The sequence below is a fragment of the Lepidochelys olivacea genome (genome assembly GCF_965140295.1).
Source record: "Lepidochelys olivacea isolate rLepOli2 genome assembly, chromosome: 3".
In the NCBI taxonomy this organism is placed as follows: Eukaryota; Metazoa; Chordata; order Testudines; family Cheloniidae; genus Lepidochelys; species Lepidochelys olivacea.
Window position 1 is genome coordinate 165427385 of NC_140413.1, and position 27370 is coordinate 165454754.

A 27370-nucleotide genomic window follows, 5' to 3' on the forward strand; every position below is an offset into this window, starting at 1 on the left:
TATTATTTACAAACTAAATATGTCATAACACATGAGTGCAAAAAGATCAGAAATACCTTCCAATTTTATAACCTGTTCAGCCAGAAACAGGCTGTTTCTACATTGCCTTTTCCTGCATGTCATATTATCATCAGCTGTTCTTATATCCCAAAAGAATACTAACTACTGATCGATTGCCCGGACATGTCTGGCCGTGGCCTACATGTGCCCCGGGTAGTTCATTTATTTGCCACGGTGGATTTGCTAGAGTGGAATTTAATCAATAGCTAATTCATTAATTCTGGTCCTCGAGTATGTAGGGATTGTGCAGTATAAAAATGGCTGGCTGGCTTCAGCTTTGATTGAAATATGACAAACACAGCAGCTGACAGCTTCAGCAGGTGCTGGACTGAATATGAATTTTGCTTATTTATCCTCCGTAAAGGAATAAGCTTAGGGGGGAAATTCCAGTTCGTGTAAACAAAGGGACATTTTAATATGTATCTGCCCACAGACCCAAAAAAAGGCATTTCTAGAGTATAGGGTCATGAGAAGGATGAGATATAGCACAGCTCATGCAGTTTATTGTCTTTAGTTGGAACCCTGGCAGTTTCTCCATTTCTGAATCAATTTTGGGGGCTGTATTATTGATGAGAAAGCTGTAGGATAATGTCTTTGTAGCATTCACAAATAATTGTTTTCAAATTTGCCTCCATGTGCTGTATGACATAAATTATAATTTCACCCACCAACTTTTTAGAAGTCTTTCTGATAGCAGCTCCATCCAGGCTGTTCTGATGAAGGTTATACCACCGTTACCATTATGAATACCTTCTTCCCCCTCCACTCCCAACACTTAGAAACTCAGCTTCAGGCTGAAACTTGGTACAAAATGTTACAGTCCAACATTTATTTATTTTTTTAATGCCAGTCTTGAAATACAAAACAGTATGGAACCCATTCATGAACTCCTTGTTCAGTTTTTTCTCATTCTTATTCAGTCATAATTCCCATTGCAATCAAGGGTGCAATTTGCCTGAGTAAGAAGCTCAGGATTAATCCCTATGTGAGACATTTCATTTCAGTACTAGAAGCATGGTGCTCTTCTCTCACCATGCCATGCACTTTCCAGCTGACTACTGGTTTGGATAGTGGATTAATCACTTCCTCTGTTTTGAAAATCAGTTTTTGCTTTTTAAAAAACAGATTTTATTTATTTATTTATTTATTTGTTGGTGTTTCAAAGATGATAAACTCAGCCCTCTGGCAAAGTAATGGCTGTGTTGCTTAATAACAACTCTGACCACTCCAGACAAGTAAGGGACAGTGCAGATGAACCCTATTGGGGATTCCATCCTGTTCTGAACTAAGAGGTTGGTGGCTGTGATAAGGAGTCTGAGGGCTAGGGGCTACACTACAGAGAACTCCTCAGAGCTGTCTGAAAGAAATGAAAAGCCCCTTAGGTGCTTTTGGGGGAAGCAGAATTTGCAGGTGCTCATGTGGATCAACCCAGACCATGACAAATCAGTAAGAATTATCCTGAGGATCTGTGATCTTCAAACTAAAAATTCTCTAATAATAAATACTTAGCTGTATAGCACTTATAACCGGTAGCTCTTAAGGAGAAAATAACTATTTATCTGATTCCCAGTCCCAGCAAGTCTGTGTCTTGGTTATTGTGTCGTACTGCATCCCTAAATATCTAAGTACTGTTGTCCAATACAAAAGACTCCATCTGCTATGAAGAAGTGGTGCTCTAGAGAGACAATAATTCAATATATGTGATCCCTAATTAGGAATTTATTTGCCCCAACGATCACTACTAGTAAGAATAACAACAGTGTTCCCATCTTTTACCATTTTATTGTGAATCTCATAATTTTTGGTATTTTTCTTAAGGCCCCCACTCCCAAAGTCAGTGGATTATGTAAGAATCTCAGATTTCATTTTTTTTAAAAAGTAAATGTCTAGCCCTCATCCTTGAGGAGAAAAGCTTGAAAATATGAACCCTAAAGACTAAAGTCACAACCCCCAAATTACTTGTCTTTAAATCTTATAATGTTTAAGACAAACTTATGATTTTTGGATCCTTGTGGTTGTTGATACTATAATAATCAAACTCCTAATAACTAGAGCTGATCAAAATTCAGATATTTCAAATTTTTGTTTTATTCTCTATTGCAGGAGTGGGCAAACTTTTTGGGCCGAGGGCCACATCTAGGTGGGGAAATTGTATGCAGGGCTGGGGCAGGCAGTTGGGGTGTGGGAGGGAGTGTGGGGTGTGGGAGGGGGTGCGGGAACGGGCTCAGGGCAAGGGATTGGGGCAGAGGAGGGGTGTGGGTTGTATGAGGGGGCTCAGGGAAGGTGGTTTGGGTGCAGCAGGAGGCTTAGGGTAGGGGATTGGGGTGCAGGAGGGGTGCGAGGTGCAGGCAGGGGGCTTAGGGCAGGGAGTTGGGGAGTAGGGTGCAGAGGGGTTATGGCGCCGGGCCGGCGCCACTTACCTAAAGCGGCTCCAGGGTGCCAGCGGCGCACACCGGGGCCAGCGGAAGCTCCCTGCATGCCTGCCCTGGCCCCATGCTGTGCCGCTCCAGAAAGCGGCCAGAACCATGTCCCTGCGCAGCCTCTGGGGGAGGGGGAGGCACAGGGCTCTGCACGCTGCCCTTGCCACCCCTCCAGGTACCTTCCCCGAAGCTCCCATTGGCCGCGGTTCCCCGTTCCCGGTCAGTGGGAGCTGCGGGGGGCGGTGCCTGGAGGCAAGGGCAACACATGCAGCTCTCTTGTCCCCCACCCCGCGGGCCGCAGGGACATGGTGCTGGCCACCTCTGAGAGCAGCGCGGGGACTGCGGCATCAGAGGGGGCCCACGGGCCGTAGTTTGCCCACCCCTGCTCTGTCAGGGCAAAAAGTTGAAATATTTGTGGAATGGAAAATTCTGAAAACGTTTGTCAGTAATGTCTGATTAAAATGAAATATTTCAACATTCCCAAATTCCCAAAGTGTTTCAAAACATATTGTTGAGGTCAGTTTGAAATTAATATGTTCTCCTGAGGTGCTTCCTGGGAGTTGTAGTTCTGGTGCCTCATGTCTTGATTCTCTTCTGTGGGCCAGACTCCCCAGCATGAAGCATGGGTCCCTGGTTTGAACCTTAGTACGTTAGCAAAGGTGACAGCTATCATAAGTGGGGGTTGAACTCTGCTGGGCTTCAGCTGCTTGGGATGAGTTTCCTCTGTCCAGAGGAAATGTGTAAACCACAGAGCAGTGTGTAATGCATCCCCATCTGTGCCAATCCAGAGGATGTGATTCTGTTACAGCTCCCAACTACAGAGTCTGGCTCTTTAGCTCAAGCAGTGGACGCTCAAGAATCTATAGCTGTGGAGGCCCCCAGTTGAGTCTCATGGCCAAGATGACATTTGTTACACAAAGCTTATGTGCAACATAAGTCCTATTCAATCCCTGCTGAATATAAGTCTATTTTAAGTGGTGCATAGTCCTTCTTCTGATCCTCTGGACAGGGGTGAATTTCACCTGAAAAGGACACACTGAAGGGCTGAAACAAATGTATTAAAGAATTTGTGCAAGTATTTGCAGTTATTTTAAATAGTATTTGTGATGGGTTGGATCACAGAAACCCTCTTGGGGTTGCCAACTGATGTGCCAAGACTACTTCTGCCCCGCTTTCCCTGCCAGCCTGGGAGTCCAGCACCCCGTCTTGCTGAGCCAGACACACCAGTCTGCTCCAACACAGACCCAGGGTCTGAACCACGTGCCCCAAAGCTGCAGACTTAACTGAAAGCAACTTAAGAAGTGTTCCTGTCTTTAACACTCAGATGCCCAACTCCCAATGGGGTCCAAACCCCAAATAAATCCATTTTATCCTGTATAAAACTTATCCAGGATAAACTCATAAATTGTTCACCCTCTATAACATTGAAAGAGATATGCACAGCTGTTTGTGCCCCCCCCTCCAGGTATTAATACATACTCTGGGTTAATTAATAAGTAAAAAGATTTTATTAAATACAGAAAGTAGAATTTAAGTGGTTCCAGGTAGTAACAGACAGAACAAAGTGAATTACCAAGTAAAATAAAATAAAACCCGCAGGTCTATGTCTAAGAAAACTGAATACAGACAAAATCTCACCCTCAGTGGTGTTCCAGTAAGCTTCCTTCTACTCTGGGTCCAGCAATCACTCACACCCCCTGTAGTTAGTTTGTTCCAGTTTTTTTCAGGTATCCTTGGCGGTGGAGAGGCTCTGTTTACCCAGCTGAAGACAAAATGGAGGGGTCTCCCACGGGCTTAAATAGACTCTCTCTTGTGGGTGGAGGCCCCCCTCCTCTCTCCTATGCAAAGTCCAGCTCCAACATGGAGTTTTGGCGTCACCTGGGCAAGTCACATGTCCATGCATGACTCAGTTTTTACAGACAGCAGCCATTGCTCACCTGCTACCTTGAATGTCCTCATGTAAACTTCTCATGGAAATTGGAACCTTCCAAGATTCATTGTCCCTTAAGTGCTTCTTGGTTGGAGAAGCTGACCAAATGCCTTACTAAGGTTATTTAAAATCCAACAAGTATACAGCCAATATTCATAACTTCGAATACAATAATGCATACAAATAGGATGAATAAATTCAGTAGATCATAACCTTTACAGAGATATGTTACATGGTATATGTAGCATAAAACATATTCCAGGTATGCCATATATACATTCATAAGCCTATTTCCATAAAGCCTTATGGGGGGAACCATCACAGTATTCACTTAGCTCTAGTTGTATCTGTGTAAATAGTATAATAATAAAGTGCTTGCTTTTTAAACAGTAGCATACATTGAGCCCTACATAAGGGATAAAATGCTCAAACCATTGTACGAGGTTTTAGACGAGATTCCGCTTTACTTTAGTGAGAAATATGACTTGCAAACCTGTAAAACCCTGCACAATGCTTTGAAAATTTACCCTGATGGTCTGAGTGAAGCTCTCGAACACAAAATCATTCAGCAGTATGGCTAGAAATATTGGCTTGCCATGGTACTGCAGTGTGCAAAGACTGGAAGAGAGTCACAATGGTATGAATAAAGTTTGAAGTACTAGCCTTTCTTTCTTTTCTTCTCCCCTCTTCAGCTTTCTCTGTATATTTTCCTGCTTTTGTGGGTTTAAATCAGACCCTGGAATGTTACTTAAGTGTAGGGAGGTTGGGGTTTTTTTGATAGTTGAATATGCAGTGAATACAAAATAGCCATCTACAGAATGTGGAATTAATTCAGTGAGTCAGATGAAGACCTCAGAATAATAATAGTGACTCTACAAGTCACCTGTGAAGTTATTCCTTCATAGGTGACATTAATTCTCTCTCTGCAGATGCATATTGCTATGTGTGTTCCTCTGTTTATACCTCAAGGAAGTGAAATAATAGTGCGCTGTTATTTTTATTCTGTTAAGATGTCAAAGTTTATCGCAGCTGCTGCTGTTTGAGTGTAACTGTCTTGGTTTAAATTAATGCTAATTTATGATGTCACTGGCATTCTGACAGTGGCTGTGTAATTGGGCTATGGAGATTTTAAAAAAAAATGTATTGTGGGAATAGTAAGTACTTGACAATTTTATATACAGATAGGAGGACTGGTATGTAGCAGTCCTGCACTGCACTGCAATCTATTACCTAAGTGATAATGTCACCTGCTGTACAGTGAGAATAACACAAAACAGCCTAAATATATGTAAAGTGGTGATCATGATTGTGCTAAAATACAAAACTTTAAATTAATAACGTTTTCATTCTAAATATCCGGGTAAAAATGTTTTAGTAAGAACATTTTTAGGGAAGAGGGTGGCAATTTTATTCCTTTTAGTGGCAATTTTGAGATCTTTCCTTTGGAAAAATAGAATGCTGTTTTTAGTAATGCTGGGTCTGATCCTGGAGACAATACTCATGACTTTTTAATGGTGACCAGTGTTCCACAGACTAGACTGAATTTTTTCCTTTAATGCACTCACTCTCTTCTAAACTGGATAATCTGATGCTAAATATTGAAACCAAGGACTGGATTGTGCCTTATAGGCGCTATGTTGAATATAGTGCAGAATCACACCTTTCCCATGGGAGATCCAGGAGCCTTGAATCCTTCACACCATACACGCTTTTTTCCCCTACTTCTAGCTTTATTTCTGAATGAAAAAAGTTCAAACTTAGAATGAGGAATATTGCTTACTGAGACACATTCTAAATCTGAAGTTTTTAAAATTTGTCATGTTGAGTTATGTGACCACCAAAAAGATAAAACCGAACAATTTTGCTAATGCAGAAAAAAATACATATTTTTTCATTCTTATCTAACTCAAAGGGCTCAAAACATTGTTTTTGTTAATTAGCCAATGAGGAGGGAACAATTAGAAGACGTTTCAGACCAAAAGGAATTATTTTATGAAAGTTATTAACAAATGAAAAGATTGGTTTACAATGGAATGTCTAGCTCAACTTTGGCAATGGTGCTACTGCCCAATGCTACAATACATCCTAGAGTCATAGAAGCTGGAGATAGGAAGTATCTACTCTATTAGGTCTTCTAATCCATTCTCCTGCCAGGGTATGACTTATTCTATATTAAACTGGGCAAAATGATAGGAAATGTTCTGAAAGGAAAAATCTTATGTTAGCAGATACCTAGACTGGATAATCTAATTGGTCTTTTATAGCTCTAAGTTTTTAGGTGCTTTGTCCAGTCCTTATAAGGAGTTCATTTTCCCAAATATTATCAAATTTTGCTAGTTTGCTACTTTTTTGGCTATTAAAGATTTTGTTAATTTGACAATTTAGAAGGGGATTTTTGACACTTTTAATAATTCCACTCCATATGCCCAATATAAAAAGAAACTGCTGGAGACTTCTAACTTAATGTGAATGTCAGCAGAAGCTCAACTAAAAATAGGATTATTAAATTAATTGTTGTACCAGACATTATTCTATTTACTGTAGATCTCTTCAAATTGACTGGGCATCACCAGGACAACCGAATGGCATTGTTCTAGGATATGATCTCTTACGTAAAGCCTGGCGGCGGTGTACTGCAGCCCAGCAGCTACCGATGAACCGAAGCAATAGACCATGCCTATCACTGGAATGTAAGATACATGAAAACATCTGTGGAGACTTGTGCTATCATCCAGAGTCTAAGGTACTTGCAAATTGCATATATTTAACTTAACAGTCAAGTGCAAGATCATACATCTAGAATCAAAGAATGCAGACTATACCCTGGAAAGCAGTGACACTGAAAAGTATTTAGGGGTCATAGTGGACAAACAACTTAACATAAGCTCCCAGGCAATGCTGTGACAAAAAGGCTAATGTGATTTTTGGAATTGTGGAGAGAGGAATAGTGAGTGTAAATGAGGAGGTGATTTTTACTGCATACAGTATTGGTGAGAATGATACATACTGCATCCAGCTCTGGTGCCCACATTTAAGTACCTTTACAGGGAAAAAGTATGAGGTATTAAAGGGCTCTTTAACCTTTGGAGAAAGGCATAACACAAACCAATGCCTGGAAATTAAATTAAGCCAGACAAATTCAAATTGTTAATGAGGCACAATTTTTAACAATAAGAGTGATTAATCATTGGAACAAACTCCCCAGGAGAGTGGTGGATTCTCCACTTCTCGATGTCTTCAGATCAAGGCTGGTTGCCCTTCTGGAAGAGATGTTTTAGTCAAACATAAGTTACTGGGCTTTACAGGCATAACTGGGTGAAGTTCCGTGGCCTGTGTTGAAAAAGGAGGTCAGACTAGAAAATCTAATGGTCCCTTATAGTCTTAAAATCTATGGCAATATGAATCTTTTTCACTGAGAAATTTTCCCAGGAAAAGTATAAACTCCCTCTACTACAATTTATCCTAATCAGAAGAAATCCTGTAATTAACTAAAAAGAAAAGGAGTACTTGTGGCACCTTAGAGACTAATTTGTTAGTCGCTAAGGTGCCACAAGTACTCCTTTTCTTTTTGTGAATACAGACTAACACGGCTGCTACTCTAAAACCTGTAATTAACTAGTTAGTGTTTGTGTACCACTGCCCTTGAGTGGATACAATCAGAACTGCTCAGAGGTGTGTCAAATGCTTTATACTGCAAATAGCTAAAGGAGATACTTCATTAACTCAGGTAGTAAGGAACTGTGCTTTTTGAAGTATATGAGGATCTAAGTCCTTTCAGCACTGTCACTATAAAGTTCTAAGTAGTCATAGTGTGAAGCATAGAGATCATAGTGAAGTTTCTAGGTTTGCAATTACACTGTAGTACACGTCTATTTGAAAAAACCTCTGGGGAAGGTCATGAAGTGAAGATTAAAGCTTCCTGGTGTACATTTAACTCATATCATTCATCATAATTTTCATGGCAAATAATTGTTTATTGGGATGATTAGGTGCCTTTCAAATTCTTCCTTGATTGAATGACTTGATTCTGCTTTACAGCAAATCTATTTAGATTCAGATACAAGTGGGTGGTTGTTTACATGATAATAATGAGCAACTCTGAATGGGACTATCATGATTTATCAGGAATATTTTTAAATTACGGTCATTTGCAGATTAATCATCATATTAGTTGCTGTTCAGGAGTTGGATCAATAGTGCAGCCAGACAGTAGGAGTCTGTAAATGGTTTTTATTGACAAATGAGGTAGAAAACTCTTAGTTTGAGGGTAAGATTTAATGTAATGAAATAATGTCCCTATTTGTCAACGCATCATTCCGCTTTCAGTGTCTAAAGCTAACTGTGTATTCACAAGATTCACTTTCAGAGGAGACAGTAATTAAGAAAGTGAGTTATATGAGGGATTCAGATCAAAATATAAATTATTCCAGCTGACACAGGTTTAGCTCTGGGTTGCATTCAATGGAGTGCCATGCACCTAGCGTTTCTGAAACCTTACTGCTGACTTATGAGCATGATTTTGTTCTGAAATGTAAATTAATTTATGGGGTTTTTTGTTTTTTACTTTTTGAGAAACAAATGTAAATGTTTAATAAAATGTAGCATGTAGCATTATTTTTAATACTTCTAGGGAGAATGTAAAGAAAAAAAATATGCGTCTACCCCTTACCTGTGCTACTTACACCGAATTATTAATACTGACTTTAAAAGATATTTTTTCTCAATGAATGTGGGTTACTTTGTTTTTCTTCACTCCATTTTCATAGTGACTCTTAGGATGGAAAATTTCAGTCTCATGTAGAGAGAGACACAAGGTGATGAGGCAATATCTTTTATTGGATCAAGTTCTGTTGGTGAAAGAGACAAGCTTTCGAGCTTGCACAGAGCTTTTCTTCAGGTCTGGAAAAGGTATTCAGAGTGCTGCAACTCAATACAAAGTGGAACAGATTGTTTAGCACGTGTAGTTAATACATTCCAAGGTGAAGTGGCCCGATAACACTTCTCCAGTCATAGGATAACAAGGAGGTGCGAGGGGTAGTGGCTTACAGATTGTTGTAACCAGATATAAATCTGCTGTCTTTATTCAGACCATGATTTTTAGTGTCTAACAAAGTTATGAGTTTAAGCTCCCAGGCTCATCTTTTGAAGGTGTTGTGCAGGTTTCCTTTGAGGACAAGGACTGAGAGGTCAGATAAGCAGTGATGGTTTTGTGAAAAGTGTTTGCCCATGGGCGATGTGGTGTTTGTCTTTTATCATTTTTCTGTGTGAATTAATTGGAGTGTAATGATTATTTGGCTTCACCCACATAGTTGCTATTGGGGCATTTAGTGCACTGGATGAGGTATGGCATATGTTGCGATAGATCCAAAGAAGGCTCTGAATAGCTCTCTTTCACCAACAGAAGTTAGTCCAATAAAATATATTATCTCACCCATCTTGTTCCTGTAAGATTCTGGGATTAACATGGCTACAACACTTCGAACAGTCTTGTATAGATACTTGCATTTTCTATGTTTTAAATACATCTTTGTTAGTTTTATTTTTCTGCTATGGTGTTCATCATGGTACTAACTGAGCACCTCACAAACACTAATGCATTTAGCATCATAACTACCTTCTGAGGTAGTTATCCTCATATGACAAACAGGACACTTCATGTTTGTAAGCACTACTCTTATTTACTGAGTCCACTCCACCAGAGGCTGTATTACGTATTGTTTGCACTTTGGTAGTGCTCAAGACTTCTAGAAGATGCTGCTTCTTCTTCTTCTTCTTCTTCTTCTGGATTTGGTCCTATCGAGCTAGGTGCAGTACAAGCATTGGTAAGCATTTATGTGACAAAGTTCCTCCTCTGCCCTGATGGGTCCTGCGCTTTTTGGCAGATTTACTCATCTCAGAGGTTCACAGCAGCCCTCAGTTTGGCCGCTTCTTCTAGAGGCTCAAACCTGCCGGTCACTCAGCTAACATCATCACTGGCCAGCATGGGGGAAATGGAGAACAATCTCCGCAGTCTCTGTTGTCCCACCTAGTGGGTCGGGGACAGACCAGATCCCTTTCCAAATTAGACCTTCCCTTCTGGTGTTGCTCACAGACCAGATCAACGCCTCCTGTGTCCAATCAGGAGTTGGGAGGAACCTGGGCCCGCTCTCTACACTGGGTTCCAGCCCAGGGCCCTGTGGATAGCGACTGTCTAAGTCTCCTGTATCAGCTCCAAGACAGCTACAGCTGCAACTCCCTGGGCTACTTCCCCATGGCCTCCCCCCAGCACCTTCTTTATCCTCACCGCAGAATCTTCCTCCTGAAGCCTGATCACGCTTGTACTCCTCATTTCTCCAGCAGCACGCCTTCTCACTCCCTGCTCCTTGCACACCCTCCACTAACTGATGGGAGGTCCTTTTTAAACCAGGTGTCCTGATTAGCCTGCCTGCCATAATTGATTCTAGTATGTTCTTAATTGGCTCCAGGTGTCTTAATTAGCTTGCCTCTCTTAATTGGTTCTAGCAGGTTCCTGATTGCTCTAGGGCAGCCCCTGCTCTGGTCACTCAGGGAACAGAAAACTATTCATCCTGTGGCCAGTATATTTGCCTTCTACCAGATTCTTGTACCCCACTGGTCTGGGTCTGTCACATTTATTACTATTAGTGTGGAAGTAGAGCCCTGGGAATAATTTAAAATAGATGGTGACAGAGTGCTAGCAGCCTAGAGCTGACCCAGCATTCTGGTCACTAAGGTACTAACTATCCCTACCCCCTGGAGTGGATTTAAAGTGGGGGGAGGATGCATGCTTAATGGCTTGATTAGGCAGGAAACTGATAAGCTAATAGGTAAGTTCACCCTGGGATAAAAGACCGACAGCATGGCTGCAGCTGGCTCTGGCCAGATGACTTGGGGTGGAGGATTTGGGGCTATAAAATTGCAGTGTAGGCATTGGGGTTCGGGCTAGAGTTCTGACTCTGAAACCATGAGGGTGTGGGTCTGAGAGCCCAGGCTCCAACCCGAGCCCCCATGCCTACACTGCAATTTTTAGCTTTGGCTCTGGGACTCTCTGCCATGGGTATTGGTTTTTGTTTTTTTTCTTTCTAATCTCAGTGTCGACATACCCAATGACTGCAATCAGCTTTCAGCTGGGAACAGTTAAAGGACAGGGAGGAAAGTGCAAGGGAAGAAGGCTGGGAGGGGGGCACAGGAGACAGAATATCGAGAGGAGGAGATCTTTTCCTCTCCCTCCCCAGAGAGTGGGCTAAGCGGGAAGTTTATTTCTAATTGTATGTTCCTGCCCGAGGTTGTACTGGTGAACTGGTGGAGAGGACTCCCTAAATAACCCAGGGGGGCTTACAGACGTGGAAGTGCCCAGGCAGTTTGAGGTGGTCCAAAGGGGAAAGACTTCCATGTCACATAGACCTACATAAAAAATCCACTCAGTCATGCAGGTGACTTGATGAAAATATTGTCCCCCTATCTTCCCGATTGTGGATACCCCTCACAAGCCAGTGCTTGGCCTGCTGTAATACACATTGCCAACAGTCCCTAAGGGCCTGTGGGAATCACTGTGGGACACTCTATCACCACTTTATACGTTTGAATACCGCTGGGTGAAATTTTTCAGCTGGAAGTTTTTTTGAGAAAACAGGTTGATAAAAACTTTAATCGATTTATGTTGTTTCAGCAAATTATTTTAGTTAAAAAAAAAATAAAACCCAAACCAAACAACCCCTAAAAAAAAAATCAAAACCTTTCATTTTGACATTTTCTAAAATAAACGTTTAGATTTTTCATGTTTTTAGAAATGTCCTTTTGTTTTATTTTTATTTTTTTAAGTTTTAAAATTGCCTGAAATCAAAATGAAATGTTTTGTTTGTTCTGAAACCTGAAATAAATTTTTCCCCAACTTTTTAATTGGCCAAAAATTCTGGACATTTTTGATTTTGGGTTGATTGAAAACAATTTTTTCCCATGATTTTTTTTACAACTGTCAGCAAACCAAAAAATCCATGATTAGCACATTTTGAATGTCTGACTAGGGGCATGTCCTGCCCATTTTGCTTCTGAAATGCAAATAACGCTCCCAACATATTGATGGTGTTCTGTTGCCTTCCTCTGAGCCAGGCATCCACATATAGTTTGGCCACTGATGGGAGAGCGAGACTGTGTGTGAACGTTTTGGGGGGACAATATCCACACGGACCTGTTGGGGCACAGCTAAGTCTGAATGGGCTCTGATTAAATGGGTAATGAGACTTGGAAGAAAACCTGTGGATTTTCAAATGCAGTTGTCACCATTGCTGTGCTACAGAATTCTTTCTATGGCACCCTCAGAGGCTACTGTGTTGAACCACATTTGGTTCTTTCTTTTTCCTCTCACCCTCCTTCAGGTGAAACTTGGTTACTTCAAACCCTCCCTCCTAAGCCAAAATCAGCTTCTCCCAACTCCTCTTGCTCCCTTTTTCATTAAGCTCAACTACTTCAGCCACCGCATGCCTCTTGAACCACATCTGCTTGCTCAAGAGCAATCATCTAACTTTGGTCACAGACACCCAATGCTGAGCTGCAGTCTTCTCTTTCCTTCTCCTTCCACTCCTTCTTTCTCCCGCTTTAACCAGTGGTAATTGGGGCAAACATTGGGAAAGTCACCTTTGAAATGTGTCATGGAGTCTCCCTCAAGCAAGCTGGCATTTCACTCATTTTATTAATTGTATATGTTATGCAAGAGACAATGGGCCTGATTTTCCTCTCACACCAGTTGTATCCTGGTGTAACTCCATTGACTTAAATGGGGTTATACTTGATTTGTGCAGGTATTAAGTGAGAGGACAATCAGTCCATTTGTATGTAATTAAATTGGAGATCCAGTGTTATGTGTTAACATTTTTCCTTATCTGTTGATCAAAGGGTGACATTTTGCAATATCAGTTTGGTTGTTATGGAACACTGGAACAAAGGGACTGTGTTCTTTTTACCTTATATACAAAATAAGAGTGTTAAAACACAATTCCACCCCCAACAAAGAAACCCACACTTCAGTAATAGGAATGCAATGTGTCAAATAATCTTTTACTCTGTGTGAATCACTGTTTAATTTTAAATCCATGCACAAGCAAAGGACCATGAATGAAGTAGTTTGAAGCCTCATCCAAAGCCTCCCATTGACTTCAATGGGCTTTGGATCAGGTCCTAAGTTTAGTCCTAGGTAATTTGTTCTGCACTTGTTGAATCTTGTAAACCTGTTTGAACTTATTCTAATAAAACTCCTTGGGGTGGCATTTCTTTCTTTCTTCATCAAAATATACTCTTGTGCCATCATCACAAGTGTGATGCTTGAGTACCAAAAACCATAAGAAGACAAGCTATACTGAAAAGCTGAGTGTCGAGCTCTGGCTTACAATACATTTGTGGACCTCATTTGTATAATCACATATGAAATGTACACTATGTGACAGTACCTCTTTTTCAGTCCCAGGATTGTTATGCCGGTGTTTTCAGTCTGCTGAAGTTCATAACGCTCTCTTGCCTAGGTGTCGTTACTAATGTATGTTTCCCACACAATCCTATTCACACTTGAAATCTTTAAAAGGACTTTAGCCAATTGAACAAACATCCTCTGGAGTCGGAGGAAGATATTCAAATTACTGGTGGAGTGTGGTACCACTCCACCCGGCAGCTAAGATACACGTCTGCATTGCCTGTGTAGCTATACCACCTGAACTGTCCTGCTGTTGCTATGTGCATCCTGAATTTAACCAAGCAAGCAATCAGAGACTGTCGCAATAAAAAAAATAATTAAAATAGTGGTGTATAAGGAAATAATTTCATTAAGCAATGGCTCATGAGTTTGAATAACAACAGTGGTCACAGTGTACAGTTCAGTGCCTAAAACGAGACTGAATGGAAGTGTTAATACAGCTGCAGTACTTTTATTTTCAGCAGCGACAAGCTACATAAATCTGCTGTTAATGAACTAATCAAACATAGCTCTGGCATTACTAGGAAGTGCAAGCTTGCCCCTTGACTCATCATAATTAATACATGAATGCCATTTATTCAAAACATTGTCGGGACTCATTTCTTTAAGAAGAACAGTTGCAAAAATACTGGTTTTATATCTAGCCTCCTGAAATAGCTCAACCTCACAGGCAGGACTCTCGGACAGCATTTAGACAGAATATAGAAGGCAGCATTGCAAGGCACATTCCATTCAGGCCACAAGCCTGTCAGCACTCACGTGAACATTAGCAGCAGTGTTGCAAAGTCCATTCTAGGTTCACTCAGGGCTTGGGCAAGATGCTCAGGTCAACATCTGCCCCCCAAAAAGAGGACAATACAGAAATATAGTAAGCTTTGGTCAATAACATCCCAAATGCAAATTCTTCAACTAGGGCAACGTACAGCACTGCAAACAGAATTATTACTCACAGGTTTTAAAATTCACATCTGTGTTAATTGTCCAAGGAAAGCAACAGCTTGGGAAGAGGAGTGAATGGCCTCATTGGACTCTCACCACAGCACCAGGTCCCCGTAATGTAACACCAGGAGATGCATTTTCAGTTCCTATGGTCTGGCCAATGGACAGCAGGGAACTTACACAGTACTGGGGACCAATTAACCAAAAAATAGCAGCATTTACTAATAGAAGAGATTTCTTTCCCCTATGAGGATGTCAAGGGTCAGTCATTGCTGCAGTGCTTACTCCACAAGAAGAAAACTGTTTTTAACAAGCTCATAGCTCATAAGAATTCCATCTAGTCTTTTGAGACTTGCCATTCTCATAGGTGGCTCTGGAGGTGTGTGTGTGTGATAAGATAGATAAACATGGCTGCTCCCTGCCTTACACAAGCGCATGCCTGAGCAACCAAGTGCTCACAGCTAGTAGCTTTGAAGGATGCCTGTAGTGAGCAAAGGGAACACGATCACCACCTGCTGTTCATAGAAAATACAGCCCAAGAGTGATTTACCACTATGTGTGTGATAGTAAGATTTTTACAAGTATCAATTTGCAAATGAATTAATGTAACAACAATCTTAAGTACATCGACTATAGCTAAGGACCTGTTGTCTAGTCTGTACATATGTCACAGCCTTCTGCAGGGTGGAATCTCAGACCTGGTCAAGTGTTTGGGCTCCTGTGTCTGATTACTGCAAGGATCTCAAATTGCTGGGCACCATTACAACATCCAGTATGTGCTGCCACACCTAAATATAAGAGGATGAGATAATAATAACCTTTAGCCATTACTTTCAATGCCTTTGCTGATTTGGTTTGTGACATAATCCTAACGCTACTTGAATACAATTTATTTTATGGGTTGATAATGCAAATTCTTTGAGCTTAATACCAATGCAAATAGTAACTAACTGTCTTGAGAGTGCTGCCAAAAAAGTGCTATTTCACAATTTACAGCTGGCTGCAGAGGACGTTATGGAACTACATAATAATAGTACCAAGTGCATCAATTGGTAACGCCAGATTAAAAATGTCCAGACGTATTTTAGCTCTGACTGGGGATTTTTTTGGGAAGCTCTGTGTGGGGTTTTGGAAGATCCTAACAGGAAGACTTGAGTTATTTTAAATAAGAGTGTGGAGCTAGTTACTGAGGCTCAGAGAACATAGCTGGTTATCTGACAGGGGATTTCCCAAGGGAGTTTAGTTGGGAAAGAAGAAACATTAATAATTATACTTTACACTTACATAGCACCTTCCATCCAAGGGTCTCAAAACACTTTACAATCAGTAATAAAGTGTGTCTTACAATACTTCTTTGAGGCATGTGGAGTGGCTGTGCCCAGTACACTCAAGGCATTATTTGAAGAAAGAACATCAACTGGACTATAAAATGGCTACTGCAGGATCCAGTGCTGGCTATTTCAAAGATGTGCAGTACTTCTATTTCTGCAAAGTCCAGGGGGACAATATATGGATCAAGTTCTCACTGCTTTTCATCCTGGGTGACAAGGAAACATTGACAAGCAACTGAAGCCTGTGAAAGAAACCAGAGAAACCAAATTAGGTAGATTACAAAGAGAAGCACCATCAGAAGAGACCGCCAGTGAGAAAGAGATAGAGAAGGGTTGAAGACTAGGTTTTAAGCCATCATTTACTTGGATAACTAGATTGTATACTGCCTCTGGTGTCCCAAGAGAAGTAATATGAAAAGAGGAACAGAGGATACCCTTAGGAAGTCTGAAGAATTTCTGATTCATGCAGTCTACATTGGGGCCAATGATACACATATTGGCTGATTTGATAGAGCCAAGGCTACTTTTAGGGACCTGGGAAGGTAGAGACATGGTAGCTAATCTTCTGGGTCCATCTGCCATCTGGTGACAAATGTGAGTGAAGAAGGAAGAAGAAAAGAAGTACTTGTGGCACCTTAGAGACTAACCAATTTATCTGAGCATAAGCTTTCGTGAGCTACATCCGATGAAGTGAGCTGTAGCTCACGAAAGCTTATGCTCAAATAAATTTGGTTAATCTCTAAGGTGCCACAAGTACTCCTTTTCTTTTTGTGAATACAGATTAACACGGCTGCTACTCTGAAAGAAGGAAGAGTGGCTTACTACTGACCAGACCTCATGCAGCTTTATTTTTAAGGAGTAGTAACCACAGGTCATTTAAGTACAACCCTGCACTGGGGTTGATGCAGAGCTTCACCTTCTCAGAGGAGCACTGTATGCAGAAGGACTGTGCCTATCACAACGCTCCTTTATAAGGTGAACCCATTCTTTATAATGCTTTACCCATCTCTGTCCCCTTCAGGGCATTGTATGGTCCTGTGGTGAGAGAGAGACGGAGCCACTGCCTTTCTGCCTGGCTTTTTTGCAGATCATGGAAAGTCAGAGGCAGTGGTTCCTTGCTTTCTATATTCCTTTAATCTCACTGCACTGCACACCCCCGTGAAAGCCAGATGGAATCTGGTGATCAGAAATTTACAAGGTAGTTGAGAATACAATTTATTTTCTTACATGAACAGTAAAAGGAAAGGTGTCATGTACACAAGATAGTAGCACAGAGTAGAGGGGAGTGGCAGCATGGATTGTGTGTTTCTTCCAGGAAGGATATACATAGTGTTGTGTAAATGTTATATCTACAAAAAGAAAAGGAGTACTTGTGGCACCTTAGAGACTAACCAATTTATTTGAGCATAAGCTTTCGTGGGCTACAGCTCACTTCCTCGGATGCATACTGTGGAAAGTGTAGAAGATCTTTTTATACAAACAAAGCATGAAAAAATACCTCCCCATAGTGGCCAGGATGGTGTTATCAGGAGATGAACACCATCCTGGCCACTATGGATATAGAAGCCCTCTACACCAACCTTCCACACAAAGATAAACTACAAGCCGTCAAGAACACTATCCCCGATAATGTCACTGCTAACCTGGTGGCTGAACTTTGTGACTTTGTCCTTACCCATAACTATTTTACATTTGGGGACAATGTATACCTTGAAATCAGCGGCACTGCTATGGGTACCCGCAAGGCCCCACAGTATGCCAACATTTTTATGGCTGACTTAGAACAGCGCTTCCTCAGCTCTCGTTCTCTAATGCTCCTACTCTGCTTGCACTACATTGATGACATCTTCATCATCTGGACCCATGGAAAAGAAGCCCTTGAGGAATTCCACCATGATTTCAACAATTTCCATCCCACCATCAACCTCAGCCTGGTCCAGTCCACACAAGAGATCCCCTTCCTGGACACTACAGTCCTAATAAAAGATGGTCACATAAACACCACCCTATACTGGAAACCTACTGACCGCTATTCCTACCTACATGCCTCCAGCTTTCACCCTGACCACACCACACGATCCATTGTCTACAGCCAAGCTCTGCGATACAACCGCATTTGCTCCAACCCCTCAGACAGAGACAAACACCTACAAGATCTCTATCAAGCATTCTTACAACTACAGTACCCACCTGTGGAAGTGAAGAAACAGATTGATAGAGCCAGAAGAGTTCCCAGAAGTCACCTACTACAGGACAGGCCTAACAAAGAAAATAACAGAACGCCACTAGCCGTCACCTTCAGCCCCCCACTAAAACCCCTCCAACGCATTATTAAGGATCTACAACCTATCCTGAAGGATGACTCAACACTCTCACAAATCTTGGGAGACAGGCCAGTCCTTGCCTACAGGCAGCCCCCCAACCTGAAGCAAATACTCACCAGCAACCACATACCACACAACAGAACCACTAACCCAGGAACCTATCCTTGCAACAAAGCCCGTTGCCAACTGTGCCCACATATCTATTCAGGGGACACCATCACAGGGCCTAATAACATCAGCCACACTATCAGAGGCTCGTTCACCTGCACATCCACCAATGTGATATATGCCATCATGTGCCAGCAATGCCCCTCTGCCATGTACATTGGTCAAACTGGACAGTCTCTACGTAAAAGAATAAATGGACACAGATCAGATGTCAAGAATTATAACATTCATAAACCAGTCGGAGAACACTTTAATCTCTCTGGTCACACGATTACAGACATGAAAGTTGCGATATTACAACAAAAAAACTTCAAATCCAGACTCCAGCGAGAGACTGCTGAATTGGAATTCAATTAACTTAGGCTTGAATAGAGACTGGGAGTGGCTAAGTCATTATGCAAGGTAACCTATTTCCCCTTGATTTTTAACTGTTACTCTGAAACCTGTTATATCTACGATTTTATTTTTATAAGTTCATACCACTTGGTCCATCACTCCTCAAATAATTCAGCTGTTAATCTAGGGAGTAAGTCATTCCACTTCTCTTAATTATTTAATGTTGTCAATCAGTAATGAATTTAAAGGAACTAGACAAACAAAAGCTCCTTTTGAACAGATAGAAACATTCTTTTCTTTTCTTTTCTTTCTTTCTCTGTTGTTGTGATGAGCTGAATTAGAAAAGAAAGGAATGATAGCTATTAAACACTTGTGCTGTACTGCTAACTGCATTTTCCTTCTAGCCACAAGAGGCAGCCGTTCTAACTAATATAGCTGCACTGAACAGGTTCTGAGGTTACATTTCACTATGATTCTCCCAACTGTGCTATATGATTTGTTATGTATACAGGATGTCGGTCTATCTGCACAGGAGTAAGCATACAAATAATTATTTGATTGTTCAAGCGTATAATTTCCTCTACGGTATCTGGAGAGAAGACCACAGTTAAAAGGCCTTTTCAAAATTCATTTCCATGTAAATTTTATTTTGAAAAAAGTATATAAATTATATTCTCTTGAGATCATGTTTTCTGAAGACTTGTGGTAATAAATAAGTGATCATATGCTATAAGAAGAAAACTACTTATTTTAATGTGAAAAGGAAACTCAAGAGCTCATATTGGGAAGTCCTGTTTTTCTTAGTTGTAAGGTTTTTAGATCAGATGTCTCATCAAAATAAAAATTGAATATGGGAAGGTGAGAGCAGATTGTATCTATCTATGGAAATCTACTCCATACTGAGAGACTCAAACATGCTAGGCATCATGTGAAGACAATTCATATTAATGGAGTATTTTATTAAGGTGCAGCATGGTCGAAGGCCACAAAATAGCAGCATTCTGTCAGATGAACAGTAGTTTATTGAAGTCTAATAATGCTAGAGGGCACAGGATTTTAGCCGTGTTGCATTTTGTTTGTCTTCATTCTTATTAACATCAGAGCTAGGATTTATTGTACACATTTTTCATATACATTGTTTTGTCAGCGAGTGCATTATGTTTTGTTTAACAGATATTGGCTTTCTATTTTTTAAACTACTTTTAGGTGTGTTGTAATGGGATTCTGCACAACAATAAACCTGGCTTCCAGTGCTGTGAGGACAAGTACATTCCATTTATTCTTAATTCATTGGGGGTTTGCTGCGGTGGTCAGATACACGCTGTGCAACCGAAGTATCAGTGCTGTGGTGGCTATTACACCAGGGTATTAGCAGGTAAGAGGCAACTTCTTTCAAGCATTTGAAAGAAATAAAATTGCACAGTAGAGTTGGTGTACTTCTTAAACCAAGGAAGGTGAATAAATATTAATATGTTCAGCATTTATAGAGGTTTTTGGTGTCATTTATGGATGAGCAAGGGTTCTGTGCTGACATAGAATGGGCAATGAGAAACTGTCTTGATACTGCTGCCTAAACACAGTGCACTCCACTTACACAGGAAATGCCTAACTGATAAATCTTCCTAATTGAGTCAGTTCCCAGACGAATTTAACATGAATGATACTTAACAGCACCAACTGCTGCTTAATGGGGAGGGCAGTTCTGCTTAATAGGGACGCTGTCAGGCAATTGCGTGGTGCTATGTCTTTTGTGTGACTTAATCTTGTGTTGGTCTGCCTGCCTGCTCCTGTAGCAAGGGCTTGTACTCCCTCCATACCTGTGATACATACAGAGAAGTGTGGATAGCTTCACCATTACCCAGTGATGAGCTGCCAAAATCTTAATAACGGGTTTCCCCCTCACCCCACGAGGGGGTCGTTGCCCACCCCCGCCACCCGGGACTCCTGCCCTGTCCAACCCCCCCATGTTCCTTGACGCCCCCCCCCAGAACCCCTGCCCCATCCACCCCCCTCCCCTGTCCCCTGACTGCCCCCAGAACCGGGCAGAAAGGTCTCGTGGGCCACCGTAGTGGGTGCCCACCCCACCCCTAAGAGCCAGAGGCACTTCGGGGGGGGCGAGGTGGGGAGTCCCGGTGGTGCTTACCTGGGGCAGCTCCGAGGAAGCCTCTGGTGGGTCCCTCTGGCTCCTAGGGGCAGGGGAGTGTAGCTAGGGGGGAGCAGGGGGAGTGGCTGCTCCCCCATTGATCACATCAAAAGTGGCACCTTAGGCACCAACTCCCTGGGTGCTCTGGGGCTGGAGCACCCACGGGGAAAATTTGATGGGTGCAGAGCACCCACCGGCAGCTCCCCTCCCCGTGCCCGGCCCCAGCTCACCTCACCTCTGCTCCGCCTCCTCCCCTGAACGCACCACCCCGCTCTGCTTCTCCGTGCCTTCCCCCCACCGGCTTCCCGCGAATCAGCTGTTCAGCGGGAAGCCGGGGAGGGCTGAGAAGCAGGCCGCAGCTTCCTGCTCAGGCCAAGGGTGGCGGAGGTGAGCTGGGGCGGGGAGCGGTTCCCCTGCGCCACCCCTTCCCCCCCCCCGGGTTACCTGCTGCGGCGCGGGTGGCCCTCCTCGTGCCCACCCCCCGCCCGAGCTCAGCTCCACTCTGCCTCCCTGGGCCTGAGTGGGAAGCCACGGCTTGCTTCTCAGCCCACTCCAGCTTCCTGCGCAAACAGCTGATTAGCGGGAAGTGCGGGGGGCTGGAGAAGCAGAGCAGGGTGGTGCGTTCAGGGGAGGAAGCGGAGTGGTGGTGAGCTGGGGCCGGGGTGGGGGGCACGGAGAAGCGGGGAGGGCAGCGCATTCAGGGGAGGAGGCGGAGGCGGAGTGGAGGTGAGCTGGGGCCGGGGGTGGGGCGGGGAGCTGCTGGTAGGTGCTCTGCACACACCAAATTTTCCCCTTGGGTGCTCCAGGGCTGGGGCACCCGTGGAGTCGGCGCCTAGGGTGCCACTTTTGGCCGGTTAAATTTAGAAGCCCTTTTAGAACCGGTTGTCCCTCGCGGAACAACCGGTTCTAAAAGGGCTTCTAAATTTAACAACCGGTTCTAGCTCACCATTTGCCACTACCTGTTTCTGTCTGCTCTTTCTATTGCAACTATATATGTTGGATGGCAAGCTCAACATTTCTCAGATGCTCCTTGTGTTAATACTGCTGCAGCTGAGTCCCTCTCCAAATGCAGGGTACGTCATCATCTTTTTTAATCCATGGGACTGTTCAGTAACATGATGGTCTCTGCAGATCCCTGGACAGCACCATTACTGTCAAAATGGTGTAGGGTTTTCTTCATAAGGAATTCCTACTCATGGTGCATATAAACAGAACACTACTGTATTAAAAAAAAAAAGATTCTCAGGTGAAACACATGACAAGTTACAGGTAACTTCTGTAACGTAACCATTACTTTTAAAAAGTGCCTTTGTTTTTAGTTTTCAGGAAATAAATGTTTTTGGTAAAAATTTCACATTCTACTTCACATTGAAGAGTTCCAGTTATCCATTTCAAATTACATTTTAAATTTAACATTTAAAATATCACTTACTTACTAGTAAACACTATTGGGTTATATAGTGAGGGGATAAAGAGAGAACATTAAATATTTCTTGTTGCTCCTGACTGCTATATCTTAGGTCTCCAGCTCATTGGTTGGTTGATTTGATTTATATTGTGCATGCATCATCCTTATCTTTAGGCACCTACTACAAATTTGAAAATAATGAAAAAGAAAACTTGACAGACAAACTGATAAAATATCAGTACTACATAAACTCCACCCCTGCAAAAAGGAAAGGAACAGTCCCCACTTAACCCAACTCCTCAGAAAAAGCTTGAGTAAAGAGGCTCTCCAGCGTGCTCAAACTCTTTTGTGACATGCTTTGACCCATTTACAACAAACACACGAGAGTTCTGTGCACACACCAGCTTCTTCGACAACACAGCCCTATTGCCTCATTGTGTTTGCATGTGTGCAATCTAGGAAAATCTGGGAAGCTGCCCCATAGTGCCTCTTTTGTGGAGAGAGGCTCTGATCCTGCATCATTAAAGGCAATACAAGCTTTGCCAGTGACTTCAATGAGCATAGGTTTGAGCCAGAGAACATGGTACAAAGTGGCACCAGAAATATATGAGGCCACGCACTCCGGAATGTTATGTGCTGATACAAACCATCATTAGAGTCAACCATATTGCTAATTGGTTACCACATCAGTTTAAAATTATAGTGTAGCTGAAACCTATAGAAAAATAAATACCATAAATACCATCTGGAACCTCAGATGAGAACTCCCTAAACTCTAGACTTGTTGACTTTACAGACCATCACTTCAAGCACTCAGATGATCTCACTGTTAGGTAGAGTGATGGGTAGAGAGGTGGTGTCTCAGCAGGGTACCAATGTTCCTACTCACTTTCACCCTAGGGACTGCGCAGTAATGCAGGACTGAAAACTTAGAAATGCAGCTCAGGAATACCATGTTATCACATTAGGAAAGGGTTCTTTGCAGCTAATCACCTAATCGCTAAAATGCAAGTAATCTCCCCACCAACGTCCCAATTATCTGGCATATAAACAATCAAAGCTGGTAGCCCCATGCAATATTGTAATGAACTATGATAGCCTGCTTTTCTCACCTTTTCTGATGTGTTTATAAGATAAAATTTGAGCTTGCAAACCCCACGTGTATTTTTTTCTGAAATATGACTTTTAAGTATTTTTCCCATATAGGTTACTGATTTTTATTCAAATACTGTAGGCCTGGTCGCCCTCAAAAAGATTTTTTTGTTGGGTGTTTAGTACGCAAATCTCTTTGCAGGCAGTTGACAGGTCAGGAGCTAAAATGTTTGCATTACCCATGAGATGTCATGCACTGTCTATGCTCAGAAGTGCTTGAATTTCTGCCAAAATGTGCAGCACATCTCGAGCTCCAATCCCTTGAAAAGGAATTCATATATCACAATATTAGAACATCTACTATGATGTCATCAGAAAAATGCGCTCTCAGAAAAACCAGAGAAAAGTATTTTGCTGGCTCATTAATCTCAATGTACTGAAATGGGAAGATTATATTCTGTGACCTCTATCCCCATCCAGTGGTCTGTGTTAACTAGCTTAATGTTGTTTACATCAGGAAAGAAAAGCGTAGTGACACAAACCATCTTGTATCTGAAAATATTTCTTGTTCAGTCATAGCCCTTAAGCGTGAATCCGTGAATATTTGTACATGATTTGCAAATATTTTTTTTCGAAATATATTTAGTGCATTCTTCCTCTTTTTTCTTATTCTAAAAGGGCAGCAACATGAACAATGTTGGTCACTTTTCTTTCTTTTTTTATAAATATGCTAATAACCCCAAGCTAAATGTTAATGTGGGTCATTCTTTGATAAGGATAACAATTAACTGGTAAGACTGCATGGTAGTTTTCAGAGAGAAAACATTTTCAAACCTAGCTTGGAATGGATCCCATTTTGAGAGGTTAATGAGAAGGTTACTGATCCTTTGTGTCTAATGTCTAATAGTCCTTTACAAAAAACAGTTTTATTTCCAACTGATGTAACCTACATTCACTGTTTTAAGGCCTATTGCTGTGCAGTCACTAAATTAGATTCTGAGGAATGAAGGAAAATATGGCTAAGTATCTAAACAGATTATATCTATTATACTGGAAAGATTTGTTCTTGTCTTTTTGTTTATTATTGACGTTATTTGATAAAGATATTTATACAGGGTACTCTCTAAGCATACATATTTCCCAGATGTTGTTTGGCCAGCTTGATGGCACTAGATGTACAGCAGCATACTGTGCTAACTGCATGAAGATTACAAATTAGGAAGTCTCGGTTCTGTGACTCTGGAGCAGGCTGAAGTGCCAAAATGTATCCCGGAGCTAAAATGAGAGGATGCAATCTCTAAGCAGAGTGAAACAAATAATGCTAGTACCCCTCACATGCCATGTTTTTGACCAACGAATGCTGAGTGAAGAGAAATAATGCTCTGCCTTGAATGTCATCAGTGCATATTTTGTGTCTCGCAATAAATAGCTGCATGGTGTTTAAAGTCATTATTGGAACACTCATCCTGTCAGGAGAAGAGGATTCGAGCTGTGTCTGCCACAGAGGAAAATGAAGCTAAAAGGACAAGAGAAAATTGCTTAAAAAGTAACAAGAGTTCCAAATATTTTGTCAGTATTGGTGTCTGTCCTGAAAAGCAGAACACCGCCATCACCCTTATTCCGTTTCCCCTGCTTCTTTTCAAATCTCGAGATACCAGCATTCGGGCCACACAAAATATTCCAGTATAGGTAGATACTATAGAACCCCACTCTTTGGTGACAATTTCAAATCAAGCCCAAAATGGTAGTGAATGAAAATTGTTACCATTTGATAGCTACTTTGTGTCCTGTGTTGAATGGATTAGCAATCTCCTCTCCATTTCTGGTGCACAATTAACCCCATCAAAACCCACCATCATAAATGGCAGTAATTGGCAACCTTCAAAAGTGAAATCTTCATTACTCTGTGGCTGCCTATGCTACAAGTATCAAACCAACACTAATCTAGCTTAAAGTGCTTACAAATATAGAAGCTTTTTGAAAAGTATGTTGCTTTTCTATGCAGGCTTTGTCTTGCTTATATTGCAATAAATGTCGTATGAGCCATTTCATTTCAAAGAGCTCTAACTTAGCCTCTGCTTTGGTGCCGGTGTGTTTGTGGTGGTGTTATAAGCATTTATAATGTTACAGCACTCTGAAGTGTAGTAGATGACTCTGTGCAAAAGAGTCTGTGTTTTCATGTGCAATGATTTGTATGTAAAGATAATAGACTATGACCCCAATTCAGCATCCACTGCAGTCAATGTGAATTCTCTCATAGACTTCAATAGCTGCATATGCACGAAATCACCAATTTTGTACTTAAATTAACAGGAGAAGTGTGCTGCCCTAATGAAGAACAAAACAGGGTTTCGGTTGGAGTTGGTGACTCTTGCTGCCAAGGCACTCCTTATTCCACGTCAGGGAATCAGATCTGCTGCGGTGGATCACTCCATGATGGCTTCAGTCATCAGTGCTGTGGTGGGCAATTAGTAAGTAAAGACCTGATCTGCTGCGGTGATGGAGACAAGGGAACTGTACACAGACCTCTCCCAGGTAAGCTCTGACATGACCACCAAAATGTACTGTATAGAAAAACTAAGGCTGGGCATTGATGGCTCTCCACCTCCCCAGCCCTAGTCAAACATTGGCCACTCTGCAATGAAGCACATAGATGTATGGTACATGTGCCCCTTTCATTAAAATGAAGATTTAACTCCAAGTTAACCAAGGAAACCAAGAGGAGTGCACCATCTGCCCTCCTCTCTGTGTCTGGCCTCACTCCACTCCTCTCTCCACTGCCCTTGCAGATGCTTGTCCTGAGAGTGGTGCAAGCCTTGCGAAGTCCTTGTGCCTGTCAGCACCAGGATTTCCATTGTTCCTGGGCCTTTGGGTGTAAACAAGTAGGAAATAGAGGGGATGAGTCTGTTTGGACCCTCTCCCTCATTTGTGCACCAACATGGGGGCTGGGAAAAATAGCCCAGAGATTTTTTTAAGTAATCAGATCTAGTGATGAGATCAAATCACCTGTCCCCACCCGCTGTACCCAGTCCACCTGTCACACATCAAGTTCCATTTGATAGAGTGGATTCAGCCCATGCATCAGCAGTTTAACAGTTGCATATAAAATTGCAGAGACCTAAAATTAAGATCTTAATGGGGAAAAAAAGGTAATACTCACACCTTCCTGTCAACTGTTGGGAATGAGCCACATCCACCATGATTGAATTGGCCTCATTAGCACTACAAAAAGTAATTTTCCCTCTGTTGATATTCACCCCCTTCTTGTCAACTGCTGGGAATGGGCCACATCCACCCTAACTGAATTGGCCTCGTTAGCACTGACCCCCCACTTGGTAAGGCAACTCCCATCTTTCCACCTGCTGTATATTTGTACCTGCCTACTTTTTTTCACTCCATGCATCTGATGAAGTGGGTTCTAGCCCACGAAAGCATATGCCCAAATAAATTTGTTAGTGTCTAAGGAGCCACAAGGACTCTTCATTGTTTTTAAGAAAATCACTTCGCTATTGTGTTTCCACATCTGTAAATGAGCAGTGATCCTTACCTCTTTTGTAAAGCAGACTGAGATCTACAGATTGAAGAGCTAGTTGTTATTAACAACCATAAGTAGGTATTCCAGTACAAACATCCTTCTTAACACAGTATTCAGAGAAAAAGTAAAAGCCTGATCTTAGGTGTAAAAGTTAATCTTAGGTGTTTTCAGTTTGAAGAAAAATATTCTTTACTAATTGTCATCTAGAAGGGAAGCCCAATTTT

General features: G+C 41.9%; 1 protein-coding gene across 2 annotated transcripts in view; it reads left to right on the plus strand.

Annotated features, from left to right (window-relative positions):
* USH2A (usherin) overlaps window positions 1-27370 on the plus strand; it is a gene marked incomplete at its 5' end in the record, with an annotated part of 586511 nt that overhangs the window by 430042 nt on the left and 129099 nt on the right. For both annotated transcript variants that reach the window (XM_084623291.1, XM_084623290.1), the window contains 3 exons: window positions 6955-7153; window positions 20175-20343; window positions 25925-26146. In XM_084623291.1, the coding sequence (XP_084479417.1) occupies window positions 6955-7153; window positions 20175-20343; window positions 25925-26146 (590 nt within the window). The remainder of the gene's footprint in view (window positions 1-6954; window positions 7154-20174; window positions 20344-25924; window positions 26147-27370) is intronic.